Here is a 14,476-nt window from a genome sequence, read left to right on the forward strand (position 1 = left end):
CATAGCATTTCTTATTTAATTTCAAAGTTTCTGCCTTTTTATGAATTGTGAAATGACCAATTTGCCCTTGGGCCCCACTGTCGGAGTGGCCCAACGGGTTAGGTTTGGCCGACCCACCTGGTCCGGCCCAACCCGCTCACTCTCTCGCTCTCTCTCGCGCGTCTCCTAACCCTAACCCTAACGAGCTCGGCGACGCCGTGGTCGCCGCCGTCTTCTCCGATATTTCCCGGCCGCCTCCGCCATCGCCGCCGGTGAGATGGGGCGCATCGGCACCGCCACTTGATGGCGCACCGGATCATCGGTGTCGATCTGGTCCTTGCCGCTCCCTTCGCCGATCCCCATCGCGTTCGCCCTCTCGTGTTGCGGTGCTCTTCGGCGCCTCCGGGGTGATGGCGCCGCCGAGGCCTTCGCCGCCGTGGTGCGGGGCGGCTGCGGCGCTAGGCGGAGCCTGGCCTGGCCCGGCCGGTGCCGTCGTGCTTTCGACGCGCGCCGCCGTGGCCGCCATGGCTGCGGCGGTCGTCCGCTCGCCCCGAGTACGCCTCCTCCGATTCCCCTCCTTTCTCTCATTCTAGCCTGCTCTTCTTCTTCCTCCAGTAGCTCTGCTGCGCCTAACTCTCTGTGTGTGCGTATGCTGCTTCGCTGCGCCGATGCTTGTGCTTGTTGTGTTGTTCATGCGGCTCTGCCTCACTAGCCTTGATCATGGTCGCCATGGCCATGCCGCAGCTTGCCTTCCTGTTCGTGCTATCCATTTCTTGCTTAAATTCCCTTCTATGGCTCTGTTATTGTTACTAAGCTCGCCGGATGCTCAATTGTGTTCCTATAGGCTTGCTCATGAGCATCTTGTAATGCTCGGGGACTGCTTAATGGCTACTTGTCTTGCTACAATGAAATCCATTTGATTGCTTAGTGGCTCTGGTTGTGATGATGGTTTAATTATTTGTGTGTGCTATTCATGTCGGACTTGATCCGAGTGGTACATCATGTATTTGATGTGCTTCGGATACAATTACGATTTATCCATATGTTATCTCGTGAAGCAATTGTTGATTATCCGTGGCCAATTAATTATCCGGTCCTTGCTTTGTTGCTTAGTGATGCTCTAGCATGCTCTAGCATGTTATAGCAAGCTACGATGATCATGTGATCATCAACGAGCTGGTCATTGGGTTGCTTTCCTGTTGCCTGTGCCTTGCTGTTACTTATCTCTGTGAATGTGTGTGGCACAGATCAGTGCTGGTGCTTGCTCAAGCATCAACTGATGCTTGCATTGATCCTCTGGATCATTAGCAAATGTCTGTTTCATGATTTACTTGTTAATATCAATTATCTGTGTTGCCTATATTGATTGAGTGGATAATTGATGTGAACTGTGATACAGTGATGATCAAATAAATTGTTGAAATGAAGCTAGAGGGATGCCAACATCAGTTGGGTACCCTAGCTCCTTTTTGAACCCATCTGGGTAATGATAGATGTGTTGAGCTTAACTGTGGGGTTTTGTGATGTGGTTGAGGTAGCCCTGACAGTAATTCATTGCTGTTAGGGTAGCTCCCACCTATGTTGGCTTTCTGTGATGGATAGATGCTCACTGGCTAGTCACTTGGTGAATTTCCAGTAGCCTTGATGTTGATAAACAAGATAGGCACATGTTGCCTATCAATCTGATGGTTTAGCTAGGCTAATAGGTGCTTTGTGAATCTGGATGTCTACCTAGGAGTGAATCCTGCTGGATTTCTCTGGTTGTGACACTGTGTTGTCACAACCAGTGTTCCCTGGTTTGATTTCCTTCTAGCCTTGGTTGTACTTGCTGGCACCAATTGGTTTAGTAACCAAATGATGATACATCCAGGGTTTCATACCCTTCTTGCTTCTGTGTGATTGATGCATATGCTTATATATAAACAAAACCCTCTGGTTTGTTCATGATGCTTGGTATACCTCACTCCGAGCTCCTAGGATTTGATGTTGATGTAGAGGGTTTGCTTCTGTGTGGTTCTTGTGGTTGATTTACTTGCCCTGCTCCTCCTGGTGAGCTTGATGCCTCTTGGTTATGTGCTCGTGGTGGTGGAAATGTGTTGAACAGCGAGTGGCTGTTCAAGCTGTTCTTGTGTTCTTGGCTGTCCTTGTGACTTACTGCGTGAAGCTGCTTGTCGATCAAATGATCTAGGGTTTCTCGTGGCAAGTTTTATATGTTTACGGCTTGCTCTTGTTGGTCGACAACACTACCTACAGCTTGTGGTGACTCACTCGGCTTTGTGTGTTGTTACACATGCACACGGCCTTGTGTGCTGCACTGGTTGTATGTGTGTGCAAGTCCAGCTTGGGACTTGTGCTGTGGAGAGCTTATCTCGGCAGCTTGAGCATATCCCCTTCATTTCTATTGTTTGCTAACATGCCAAGTGGCTTTGCCACTTGGCTTAATGATCTGGTTGTTGTGTATGTGTGCAGGTATCAAGTGCTGATCAGGATGATCTCAAGATCATCAGGATCAAAGAATTCATGAAGATCACAATGTAGTTTAGGTCATTTAGATATCTTGTAATTTTCTTTTTTCTTTTTCTATTTATTCAATTCTTGTAATATGTTGTAATTCCATAATTCAACTGTGGCAAAGCGTCAACTGTGGCAAAAATTGGTTGCAGCAAGGAAATTGGAAAAGATTATATCGGTCAACATAGCAAAATATACTTTAGCCGACACTTAATCTTCTTCGAAGGATCAAGCATTGGCCCGAGGGCTAAAGGATATTGCGCCAAATATTACTTACATGGTCACGAGAAACTGGAGGGACGAAGGCGCATGTAGAGGGATTAACCGTCGACAGAGGAACCTTGGCCACAGTTGTTCTTGGTGGAAGAAAGGGCTCAGCAATCGAAGGATTTGATTCTTTTGCTGACTCAGCCTTTTCGATCAATAGTTTCGCTCTCTTCGAGAGAGGAATTTCATCATCATCCTCAGAGTTGAGCAGAAAGAAAGTCAGTGAAGGTAGCAAAAACAAAATACAAGCAAAAAGGAGTGAAAAAATACTTACGATGTGGAATCAATGCCATCCTCATCTGCGAAGAGTGTCGATGCACTTTTCAAAGGTTGAGGAGTCGAAGCGTCGCGAGAAGGAGCGGGGGAAGCAGACGCATCAGCATCATCATCTTGTCCGCTAGGACTTGATTCTCTTTGTTGCTATCAAATCTTCGTTGATCTTCCTGCGGCGCATAGATCTAGTGAAGGCATCACCCTCGGGGGCTTCATCGCCTTGGACGTCGCTATCCTCAAGAATGTGTTGATCATCTTCGGTCTCTTCCGAAGCATCGTCATCCTCGGGAGCTACACCACTTTCAGGTGTGTGGGGGTAACACTGAGCAACGGTGGAAGCCTGTCGATAAAAGAAATTAAAGGACTCAGATTCAGAAGCAAAGACAACGCTCAATGCAAATACAATTAAAATCACCTTGGCGGGAAGATGCTTGAGGTCGAGAGGAGGGCGAGCCGAAGTCATGACAATATTTTCCTTCTGACCGAGGCGAGTTAGGCGTCGCACCTCATCTCGAAGATCCTCTTCGGACACCTTGATTAAACTAATTCTCAATTTATCCGAGGCACCATTGTACAACCATAACTAATGAGGTCTTGACATCAGCGGCTGCACCCTACGCCTTAGAAACACGGAAACCACCTCAGTACCACACATTGTCAAACCTTCTGCATTCTTCAGGTCTAAGACCTTTTCATATAGTTGATCGGCTATGGCACTTTCTTCGGCAGTCAGAGTGTTTTGCCAGGATTTCTTCGGCACTACGGAAAGGACGTCCTCGAATGGAGGAAGATTGGACCGCCGTCCTGGCACTAGGATGTCTCGGAGATAAAACCACTTCTGTGGCCAGCCCTGAACTGACTCTTTCGTTGGATAGTCGAAGTAGTTGACCTCCTTCCTGACGACGAAGCCGACGCCGCCAACAACAGGGGGACCGTCGTTGCCATTGTGGCGTTTGACGTAAAAGATCTTCCTCCACAAGCCCCAGTGAGGGTCAATGCCGAGAAAGGCCTCACACAAAGTAATAAAGATGGAAAGGTGAAGGATGGAGTTAGGAGTCATCTGCCAGAGCTGAATCCCATAGAAGACCAGAAGTGAGCTAAGAAACTCGTGGGCAGGAAGAGAAAGTCCACGGAACAGGAAAACGACGAACATTACAGTGAAGCCTTTCGGAGGCCTTGGGCGGGAGGAAGAACCTGGACGAAGGTAGTCAGATTCACAGATGAGATTAGGCCAAGTGATCTCAACTTGTTCTCATCGCGCTTGGAGATGGTGGAGGCGGACCAATCCCGACCAACCTTGGCCGCGCCTGTGGTAGCGCTTGAACCAGCGGTTCCCTTCTTCTTGCCCATGGCGGCTGAGTTCTTGTAAGCAGAAGCAACGACGAGAAGGAAGTAAGGAAGGAGATGAGCAGTGCAGAGGCGTAAAAATCAAAAGCAGGAAAGGGTTCCCTATTTATAACAGGAAATGCTTGGAGATCGTGGCCGTTACTTTGGTGATCGTGGGAAGATGGGCGAGGATCCAGTAGTACACGTGTCCAGAAGGAGAAATAAAACTGGTGGCACATTACTCTCACTACGCGCGGGAATTGAGGAGGCACCTCGATCAATGCACAAGCACTAGTTATTCTTAACTGACCGCGCAGAAGTAGGGTGGCCCGTCAGGTCATGTCATGTCAATCAGACCACCGTAGAGGTTACGTGACATCATCAAAAGTATCGACTCCTCGTAAAGCATTCGAAGAAGTCTACAAGATCTTGAGTAGTACAACTTGAGTCTGCACACGGTTGCCAGCATGCGTGCATAGACTTGGGGGCTACTCCCATCGGGAGCGCTTGTTCCGCACCCGATAAAAATTATGAACCTGAAGGAGTCACAAGATCCAGGATCATGCCCGAGGACTTAATTCTGTGTAGAGTTGCGTTGTTTCACCAGGCGGCGATTAACCAGCATCGATTTATCGAGTGAAGTTGGGCACGTTACTCAATATCCTTTACGTACTGCTAACAAGCATGGCCCTATACGAATGTATTGAGGACCCGATACAGAAACATGTCGGATGAAGAAAAACATTCGAGTAGTACAACTTGAGTCTGCACACGGTTGCCAGCATCCATGTCTAGACTCGAGGCTACTCCCATCGGGAGCGCTTGTCACGCACCCGATAAAAAAAGGCGTTGCTATCTTGAAGGAGTCGATATTGTTTCGGCAATCATAAACGATCGACAAAAGGCAATTTTAGTCTCTGCCCGAAGTTTCTTTAGTCACTCAGGGGCTACTGTTGTGGGCATTACCCTACGAGTAACTAGTGTTGTGCTACCTCTAGCGGCCCAACTGGGGCCCATGAAGATCATCCACCGATCAAAGTGGACCGCTATGTCGGTTCCTGTGAAGGATTCTTGAAGGACAAGGAAAGGAGACGAAGAAACAAGGAAAGTTTAATTATAGCACTCTTTGTAACCTAGTCGTACCCGGACAGATCTCTCGGGACCTAGCTCATAATATAGAGCTAGGAAAGGGGCTATCGAGAGACACACAATCAATCTAACCATAACCACCGCAAGTCGAGAGTTAGATCATACACCATCATAGCTTTTCGTCGAGTCCCTAGACTAAGCCTTCAGCTAATCAAGATCAGATAGTCCCTAGGCTTCAGCTACCCCATTGTAATTCGATATTTTGAATAATCAAGATGAGACAAGCAGGAAGTAAAGGTTTTACCTCTACGAGGGCTGAACCTGGGTAAATGTCTCTCCCCGTTTGTTTGGTATCCGATGTCTCGTATTAGCCTGCAGGATCAACCCTAAACCTTTTAAGGTGGGCATTACCGAGGAGCACCCTCGACAATTAACACCGTCTGTGAAAAATTTGTCGGTACAAAGCACGTTATCGGCAGCTCCAGTCACATCAACAGCGTTGTGCTGACTTCAACATCTTCGAGCCCAAGAAACTCGGTTCGCGCGGTGATATGAACACGACCTTCATAGCTGAATTTCACGAGCATCTTTATTTATCGACACCGCCAACAAACGCCAACTCCGAACAAACACGTACTCTAGAACAGAACACACAGACTAGCGCATGAACACGCACGACTTAGATACAAAAGTTCTGAACAGAAAATGAACGCATGCAAGATCGATCACTCCTTAGTGAAGCATTAAGCAGCTGTCAGCGCAAGCTTACTCCTTAACCATCTGCCTAATAACCCTCGGCTCCTTCTCCTGCACCGGCGGCAGTATCACAGCGTCCTTCTGCGCATGCACCACCTCCCTCAACTCTTCTTCAGGGACGCCGAAGCTGGCCGCGAGCTCCGGCCCGAGCATGGTGCGGAGGACCGAGGTGGCGCCAGCCAGGAACTGCGGCCTGTTCCGCCGCGCCGACGTGGTGAACCCGAAGAACTCGAACGGCCCGGTCTGCGACGCCACCTGCGCGAACGGGAAGTAGCGCGGGATCCAGAACACGTCGCCGGGGCGCACCTTCGCGCTCATCGCCAGCGTCCCGTTGGGGAAGACCACCTGGATGTCACCTTCCCCGCCGAGCACCACGCCGTACTCCGTCGCCCTCGGGTTCACGTGCGGCGCCATCATCGAACCCTGCAGCACATATGCCATGCCACACGCAGCATCGATCAGCCTCGCTGCAATCGAATCTTAATCTACTGCATGCCTTACTTGTATGGAATAGCAAGACGTACGGCGGTGAGGTTGACGAGGTATACGCCAATGTCGGAGTGGCCGAGGGGCTCGTAGTCGTGCTTGTCGATGGAGACGCTCCAGCCGTAATCGTTCTGGAAGCTGGGGTCGTGGTCGAAGAGGTTGTATGGATCCGGCGCGCTCACCGTCTTGTCTGACTTCTTATTCGGCTCCGCGGCATTGGAGGGTGCCCCTCCGATGAACCCGCCCATCAGCTTCCTCCACGACCATGTCCACTGCCCGTTACCACGTTCGTCTTCATCGCCTCTCCCCACCGGTCTCCATGGATCGTTCTCCCTTTCCTTCTCTCCGGCATCACGCTTCTTGTCTCCCCGCCCGGGATCCGTTGTGTTTGTGTAGAACACAATAGGCCCAGACTTAACCGTGAAAATTCTTGCCAATTCGTCGTAAGTAGTCTGGACATCAGAATCAATTTTAATCAGTGTGTCATGATGTGTATGTTGCTTATGTAATGTTGAGAGACGAATTAGCTAGCTCACGTTGAAAGCGGTGGTAAGTATCGTTGGGTAAAAGCCGCCCAGCACCGACCCCTGTTTCCCTGCCCCACCAAGATAGAACGACTGCATCGTATCATCAATTTGTCAGCATATATATATATATAGGATCGACATGTAAATAATCAAGCAGGACTAATTTTTTATCGACATGTGCAAAGTAAGCTATACATGGTTTGCAAATGCAGAATAAACAGGGCATATTGCATATATATACATGACCTGATAAGGGCCGAAGCCGGCGCTATCTGATGCGTCGATGCTGCATATGACCTGCAGCCTCTGGCCTTCGCCGGTGTTGACCATGTAGAAGGTGGAGCCGGCGTCGATGTGGAGCACGTCGCCCATCTTGAGCTTTTTCTCCACAAGCTCGTCCTTGTGGATCCATCCAACTTTCACCTCCCCTGCTCACGTCGTTAAATCGATCATGATCCACAATCTAAGTCCACATGTAATAAAAACTAGTTTCAACTGCTTGACTAAAGTATGCACCTCGCTGCACGAAGAGGATGAGGTTGGAGTCCATGTACTGCGGCACGAACAGCGTCTTGGGCTCCATGGTGATGAAGCCGATGTGCATGAAGGACGCCGGCGGCCACGGCTGCCCACGCACGACGTGCACCTGCCCACCCTCCGAGTCCACCACCTTCTCCACCTTGTCCAGGACGAACAGCCCTTTACCAGCAGCTGGCTCCCCGCCTCCGCCCTTGCCCTCCTCCTCCGGCCGCCACTCCCCCTCCCCTTCCTCCCACCTCTCGCGGTGCCGACGAGGACCCCCCATCGCCGCGGACCCCGAGAGGAGGAGAAGCAGCATGAACAGCGGCGCCATCGTAACTACCCCGCGGCCCGTCATCCTCTAGCTTGCGCGATGTCTGTTGGCTTGTTCCTGAACGCCGCCTCTGTGGTCTCTGCTCTCTCGAGCGGCTGTGGGTATGCGAGGGAGATGTAGATGTAGGCATGTAGCTGGGGGCTCATGTTAAAGAGGCGGTCGACGGGTGGAGGGCGACGAGCTGCACGTGTCGACGTGCATGGCGCGCCTCATGTGCTCCACGTAGCGTGGCCGTGGGTGAGGCGGCAGTCTGGTTGACGCTAGGTGGCCTCGCCCGTTGCTCTCCAAGTGTGCTCTCGCACGGAAGGTTCTTGCCTCGATGGCCTGAGCTTGCGCTCCCCTGTTTCCCTTACGTGTTTTTTTTCTTCGATGACCATCTCCAAGTTCCCGTAGCTTCATTTTCACTCTTTACACAAAGAGCAGATTTGATTCACCCGAACAGTAGTGCCTCTGGTTTCAAAATATTTAAAAATCACTATTTTCTGTTTTGTGAAATTATAAAATTTACTTCACCAATACATGCACATGTTCTGATACTTGCAAAAAGTTTCGGCGGAAATTATGTTGTATTTTGAGCTAAAAAAAATAGGGATTTGCTAGTTTTAAGTAACTTCGTGCTCAATCAAGTTTTACATCATTTGATTTGCATCGTAATTCATGCTAGTCATGAGTTGCAACATAACTTGCAACAGACATTTGATGATATGATTTGACCAAGAGCGAAATTAGTTCTTAATCGACTGAGAAATAGTCACAGCCAAAAAAATATGGCTATGTTCAGGGATGGAAAACTGAACTAGGCCACATGTGATCCTACCTCAAGTCAGGTAAGGATGTTGTCTAGAGGAGGGTGAATAGGGGTTTCAATTTTTTTATCTAGAGGGTTTGAACAAGTGCGGAACAAAACTAAATTTTACTTGTCAAGCACAAAACTTATAAACTAGTGTTTACCTATATGCACCAACAACCAATGCTAAGCAAGATAAGAAACAAGGTGATAGCAATATAAGAACATTAAGCGCGAATGTTATCACAAAGTAAAGTGCATAATTAAAGGAGCTCGGGTTGCAAAGTAACCAAGACACGCGGAGACGACGATGTGTCCAGAAGTTCACACCCTTACGGATGCTACTCTCCGTTGGAGCGGTGTGGAGGCTCAAGGCACTCCAAATGCCACAAAGGCCACCGTATTCTCCTCGAGCCTTCCCACCAAAAGGGAAAATCTCGATCCACTAAGGCACCCTTGAGGATGGTCACGAACCCGTACAAACTTCGAAAAATCTCCCACGTAACAAGCTTGAGGCAAACTCCACAACAATTGGAGGCTCCCAAGTACACCGCACAAACGGCTACAAGCACACAAAGGCTACAAGGCCACAAAGGCAACAATGCCACAAAGGTAACAACTCCACAAAAGCTACCACGCCACAAAAACTACCATATGCCACAAAGCAGATGACGCCACAAAATCCTACGAGCCGTCTAGGGTTCCAAGAACCCAAGAGGTAATACCCATGAACTCTCACGAGAACGAATATTCGTAGAGAAATCAAACCGATGCACCTAATGCAATGGCAAGAACACCACTAAGATGTCCAAGTCGTTCACTTCCAAATTTCAAAAAAGTTATAAAATCTATTGGGGGAATAAGGGAGAAAGAACAAAAAGATGGATGCACACCAAATTACTCTTCAAGAGCTAGATCTAGGGATTCCCTCACACAGAGAGGAATTTGATTGGTGGAGTAGTTGATCTAGGTCTCCTCTTTCTTTTCCCAAAAAGATGCAACGATATTTAAACGGGGGAGAAAAGATTCAAGCTATCAAGATGAACAACAATGGAAGAGACAAGGGAGGAAATCCACAAAGGACTCCAAAATCTAGATCTAGAAAGATTCCCTCACTAGAAGGGGAATTTAATTGGTAGGATTGTAGATCTAGATCACCTCTCTTTTCCCTCAATAATATGCAAGAATCATGGAAGGATTGAGGAGATAGGAAGCTCAATAGGGTTAAGAATGGAGGTGAAAAACATTCTCAAGAACTTGCGAAAAGAGTAGGGAACCATTGGGGAAGAAGATCCCCTTAAATAGGTCCCCCGGGAACTTACCGTTGTGGACTGAGCGGGGGAGGGGGAGGTCCAGGGGCTGATGGTCCGCCCCTCTTCTAGACAACAAGTGGAAAGGCCCCTGGAATAGGGCCGGACGAAATTACCATTCGGGGGGGGGGGGGGATTGTATTTACATCCGCCCCCACCAGAAAAGTAGCAGAACGACAAAACTGAAACGACCATGACTTGAGTATATGAACTCCGATTTAGATGATCTTGGGCTCGTTTCGAAGCTAGCAATAACATCTACAAGATCATGGAGGGAATCATCATAGTCCAACAAAGGAAGACAAAAAAATTAAGATATGTTTGATATGATCAGAAGAGAAATACAGATAAAACCTTCAAACTCGAAAACGCAACAAGTGATACATGCGAAATCCGTTTTCGATGAGCTAGAACTTGTCATGAGAATGAACACAAGTTCTAAAACATCACATAGATAAGAACCAAAAACAACCAAGAAACATGATGCAAAGCATGTAAGAGTTTGATCTCTCTCCGAACAATACGACCAAGTGACTCATTCGAGAGCCCTCTTGATAGTACGACCAACTATCGTACACACCCGGTCTCCCAATAACAAGAGACCGGTAAGAGAGAAAACCTGTCAAGAACAAACCTTGACCTTGCGTATTCCACTCGGGCTTGACAATGACGATCTTAACCTCTTTAAGATGGAACGCCTTTCTTGATTGTGATTGCTTGATAAAATCTGCGGTGACCCAGCATACCACTACATTTTGTAGCACACAAGTTATTGATATGACATTCATGAAGGGACTTCTTCACAAATATCACATCTCTCAGAGTGGTACAACAGAAACATTGCAGGTCATAACACTCCAGATTATATTACAAACATGGTCTTAACAAGTTGGTATTCTCACAGGTCCGATGAAAACACCCTACGATATTACTTAAGTATCAATACAACTCAAACTTAATAGACATGACGAGCTCAGCAACTTATTTAGGTAAGCCACTACGCAGCTCGACTCCGAGATGTCTAGGGTAAGACTCTACTCCTCCGCCTCTGTGTCGTCAAATCCGTAGACTATCCCATAGTCCACGCCTTCAACTCCTCCTGAGGCTTCGTTTGGTTGCAAGGGGCCTAAAAACCAGGGAAAGGAATCCCCGTCCGAGATTTCCCTGGTCATGAGGGAACACCCGGTTTCCCCTCACACTACGGTAAATTAGCAATTGTCGTTTGGAAAGCAAAGTAGGGGAACGGATGGGAAGAGTAGGTAAAAAGAAAATTTCAAAAGGAAGGTCAAAACTGTATGTTTTTCACAATAGAATATAAAAGTTAGGCATACAAATTCATACATAAATTTCGAGCAACATATTCAATCAACCACACCAGCATAAGCATACATTAATCTTTACATCTCCAGGCAAATAATGACTCCAATTCTGAACCAAAATCAGAACAAGCAATTCTACACCAAAACTTCAATTCTCAACCGAAACTTCACAGTTTCATTATCATTTTTGACTCTCATGCCCTTCACTATGAAGTCTCAAGATTCGAATGCTAGTACTGCAGAAGAGATGTATGTGTTAGTTACAAAGTTATGTAGATCAATAGATCAGTTTTCACCAAAGTGACAACGAATAAAATGAAGTGTAAGATCTGGAAACCGGGGCTCGTCGCCACTTTCCCGTTTTCATCCACGACGGAGCTCACCTTCCGCCACCTCCACCTCATCAACCATGCCACCGGAGCACCGAAGCTCCTCCATCGTCCGAGCCTAGTGCCAGCCCCTCTAGCGGACGGTCTCATCGCTGCCGCCCCCAAGCCCATGCTCCCGTTCCAGAGTGGAGGACACAGTTTGCCTCCGACCTCTCCAAGCCAGCCGAAAGACCGACCGTGGTGCGCTCGCCCTGTCTTGCAGTTCCCTGAAGAAGTTTCAGGTTCAGATTAACATAAGATAAGAACCTCATCAAAATTTCATTTTTTCGAGAGAATATGTCAACACCATTGAGAGTATTTCTGAACATAAATACTCCTCTCAAAGGATAGTAGTTCCAAACAGAAAGCAAACAGCACCAAGCAACCTAAGAAGCAACCTGAACAAAAATACAATAGGTGCTACATTTGTAAGCAACCTACACAGCAAGCAACATGTATGGGTACCAAAGGAAGCAGATATCTGGCATGCTTCACCATTGACATCCAAAAAACTTTCACAATGCCACGGATATTGCAGCACAAATATAGAAGTGCAGTGAAGGCAAGTATAGAAGTGCAGGACAAATATATAGAAGTGCAGTGAAGGTAAGTACCGAGCAGTCACCGCCGGCTGTGCTTGGCGAGAGCTTTCGCCTGCCGTCGTGTTCTTGCTCACCAAGAGCTTCGCCGGCCGTTGGCCGTCCCCATGCTCCCGCTTGCTGAGAGCCTTTGCCAGCAGTCATGGTCCTGGTCGTCGAGAGCATCGCCGACCTCCATGATCCTCGCCAAAGTTTATGGTAAAGTGTTAGAATACATGGAGTCTAGAATGTAAAGAATTCAACAATCACGAACAGCTAGCTATATCCAAGCTTCAGGTTTACACTAAAACCCAAATTTTTTTTGGAACTAGACAAAAAGGGGCAAGATCAAGTGAGTTAATATGCAAGTCATTCAGTTAACTCGAATTCACTTGTCGCATAAAGGATTTGTATCTAAATGGAACCGTGTCACTCCCATGAATGCCCTGAAGGACTTGTATCTAAATGGAACCATGTCACCGCCAGAATATCTTGGTTGGGGATTTGCAGCTAGCAGTAGTGTTCTAAGCACTCATTACTAATGCAGCTTATGCTCACATCAGATTGAAATTGAGAGCAATATTTTTCACAAAGTCGCCTGATGACACACAAAAATAGCAGCATGATGGAATTAATGTCACACAAACCTTTGAACTAAATGTGTACTGAATAATGGTATATGTTTATAGTATGATTGCAAACACATTACAATGAGTCTTAAGATCACAAGGCAATCTAGTATTTTGGTTCAGGCATCACTAAAAAAATTCACACTCTGATCATAAGATAATATAAATCCTAATTATGATATGACGTTGGTTTAATTTATTTCTGTATGATACTTGGAGACATACCAAGCAGCAGCAGATGTAATGCTAACCATCCCAGTGATTCATGATAGCAGAAACAATGGCTTTCAACTACGTCCCGTCACAACCTTCAGCAAGCATGAAATTAGCAACGCAACATCCATGTATTATAGACCAGAATACGAGAACAAACACTGTGACTACCAATTAATCACACAAATCAATACTAGCTCAAGAGAAAAATTACTATGACTGGAGATAAGTATTAGTTATGTCTAGACAGTAGCAAGACTCACTGCTCACGTTCTTGACCTAAAGAAACGAGCGAGATCCCGAAGAACTTTGTGGATTTGTAGCAATCTGGAGCTATACCTAGAGAAACGAGCAGATCTGGAGCAAATTTGATGAAGGGGGTAACCTTTGTAGCGAGCTCGGGCGGAGATCTTGGACGAGCTCGGACAGAAATCTCGGACGAAGGAGAGTGGAGGAGAGCCTAGACGAAGGCGAGCGGCGGAGAGCTCGGAAGGAGGAGGAGTTCTCGGACGGCGGAGGACGGAAGCGGAGATCTTCTACGGCGAAGGACGGAGGCGGAGATCTTCTAAGGCGGAGGATAGCGGAAGACGGAGACGACGGAGGGCGGTCGCCGGGGGAAGGAGATCGCGAGCGTCGGTGTCGTCGCCTCCCTGTCGCGAGACCAAGTCGCGGATTTCGTTCCCCACGTCTCGACTAGTGGAATTCGCTCCCGGGGAGGAAGGCGGAAAGGACGCGGAAACAGGGCCTCGCGGGCATCCAAATGCACAAGTGGGCTATACCAGGGAAACTCAGCCCGGGGATTGGAGGGCCAGGGAAAATAGGGGGAACCCCCGGGAAAGCCTGCAGCCAAACGAGCCCTGAAAGGTCTGGCTCTTCATAGAAAACCTCGTAGTTGCCTTCTGGTGCTCCGGTGTTTGCCTCCTCTTCATGATCACAGTCTAGCAAGGGTGTTGAAATAAAGTGAGTACAGAGGTACTCAGCAAGTTCAAAAGAGAAAAGGTGTTTGATGCATTAGCTATGACCATTAATCGGAAAATCTCAGATCAATGCATGTTTCGCAAATATTTTTTTCAAAAGGTTTATTTTATTTTAAAAACTATGCCCTCCAGTCTTCACAGGTTGATCAAAACTTCAAGGAGTTACTTTCCTGCCGCATTCGTAGTTCCCTTCCCGGAACAGGAAGTGACAAGCCACAATTTGATACA

The 14,476-nt window shown here is 47.6% G+C and overlaps 1 protein-coding gene across 1 annotated transcript; it reads right to left on the minus strand.

The window, feature by feature from the left end:
* Nucleotides 1-6,210: 6,210 nt before the first annotated feature.
* On the minus strand, nt 6,211-8,091 carry LOC124696052 (vicilin-like seed storage protein At2g28490). Its single transcript, XM_047228835.1, has 5 exons — nt 7,731-8,091; nt 7,461-7,642; nt 7,224-7,304; nt 6,726-7,139; nt 6,211-6,624 (listed from the first exon to the last, which is right to left on the minus strand). The coding sequence occupies exons 1-5, from the start codon at nt 8,089-8,091 to the stop codon at nt 6,211-6,213; spliced, it is 1,452 nt and encodes a 483-aa protein (XP_047084791.1).
* Nucleotides 8,092-14,476: the final 6,385 nt, after the last annotated feature.

The sequence above is a fragment of the Lolium rigidum genome, chromosome 3 (assembly GCF_022539505.1).
Source record: "Lolium rigidum isolate FL_2022 chromosome 3, APGP_CSIRO_Lrig_0.1, whole genome shotgun sequence".
In the NCBI taxonomy this organism is placed as follows: Eukaryota; Viridiplantae; Streptophyta; class Magnoliopsida; order Poales; family Poaceae; genus Lolium; species Lolium rigidum.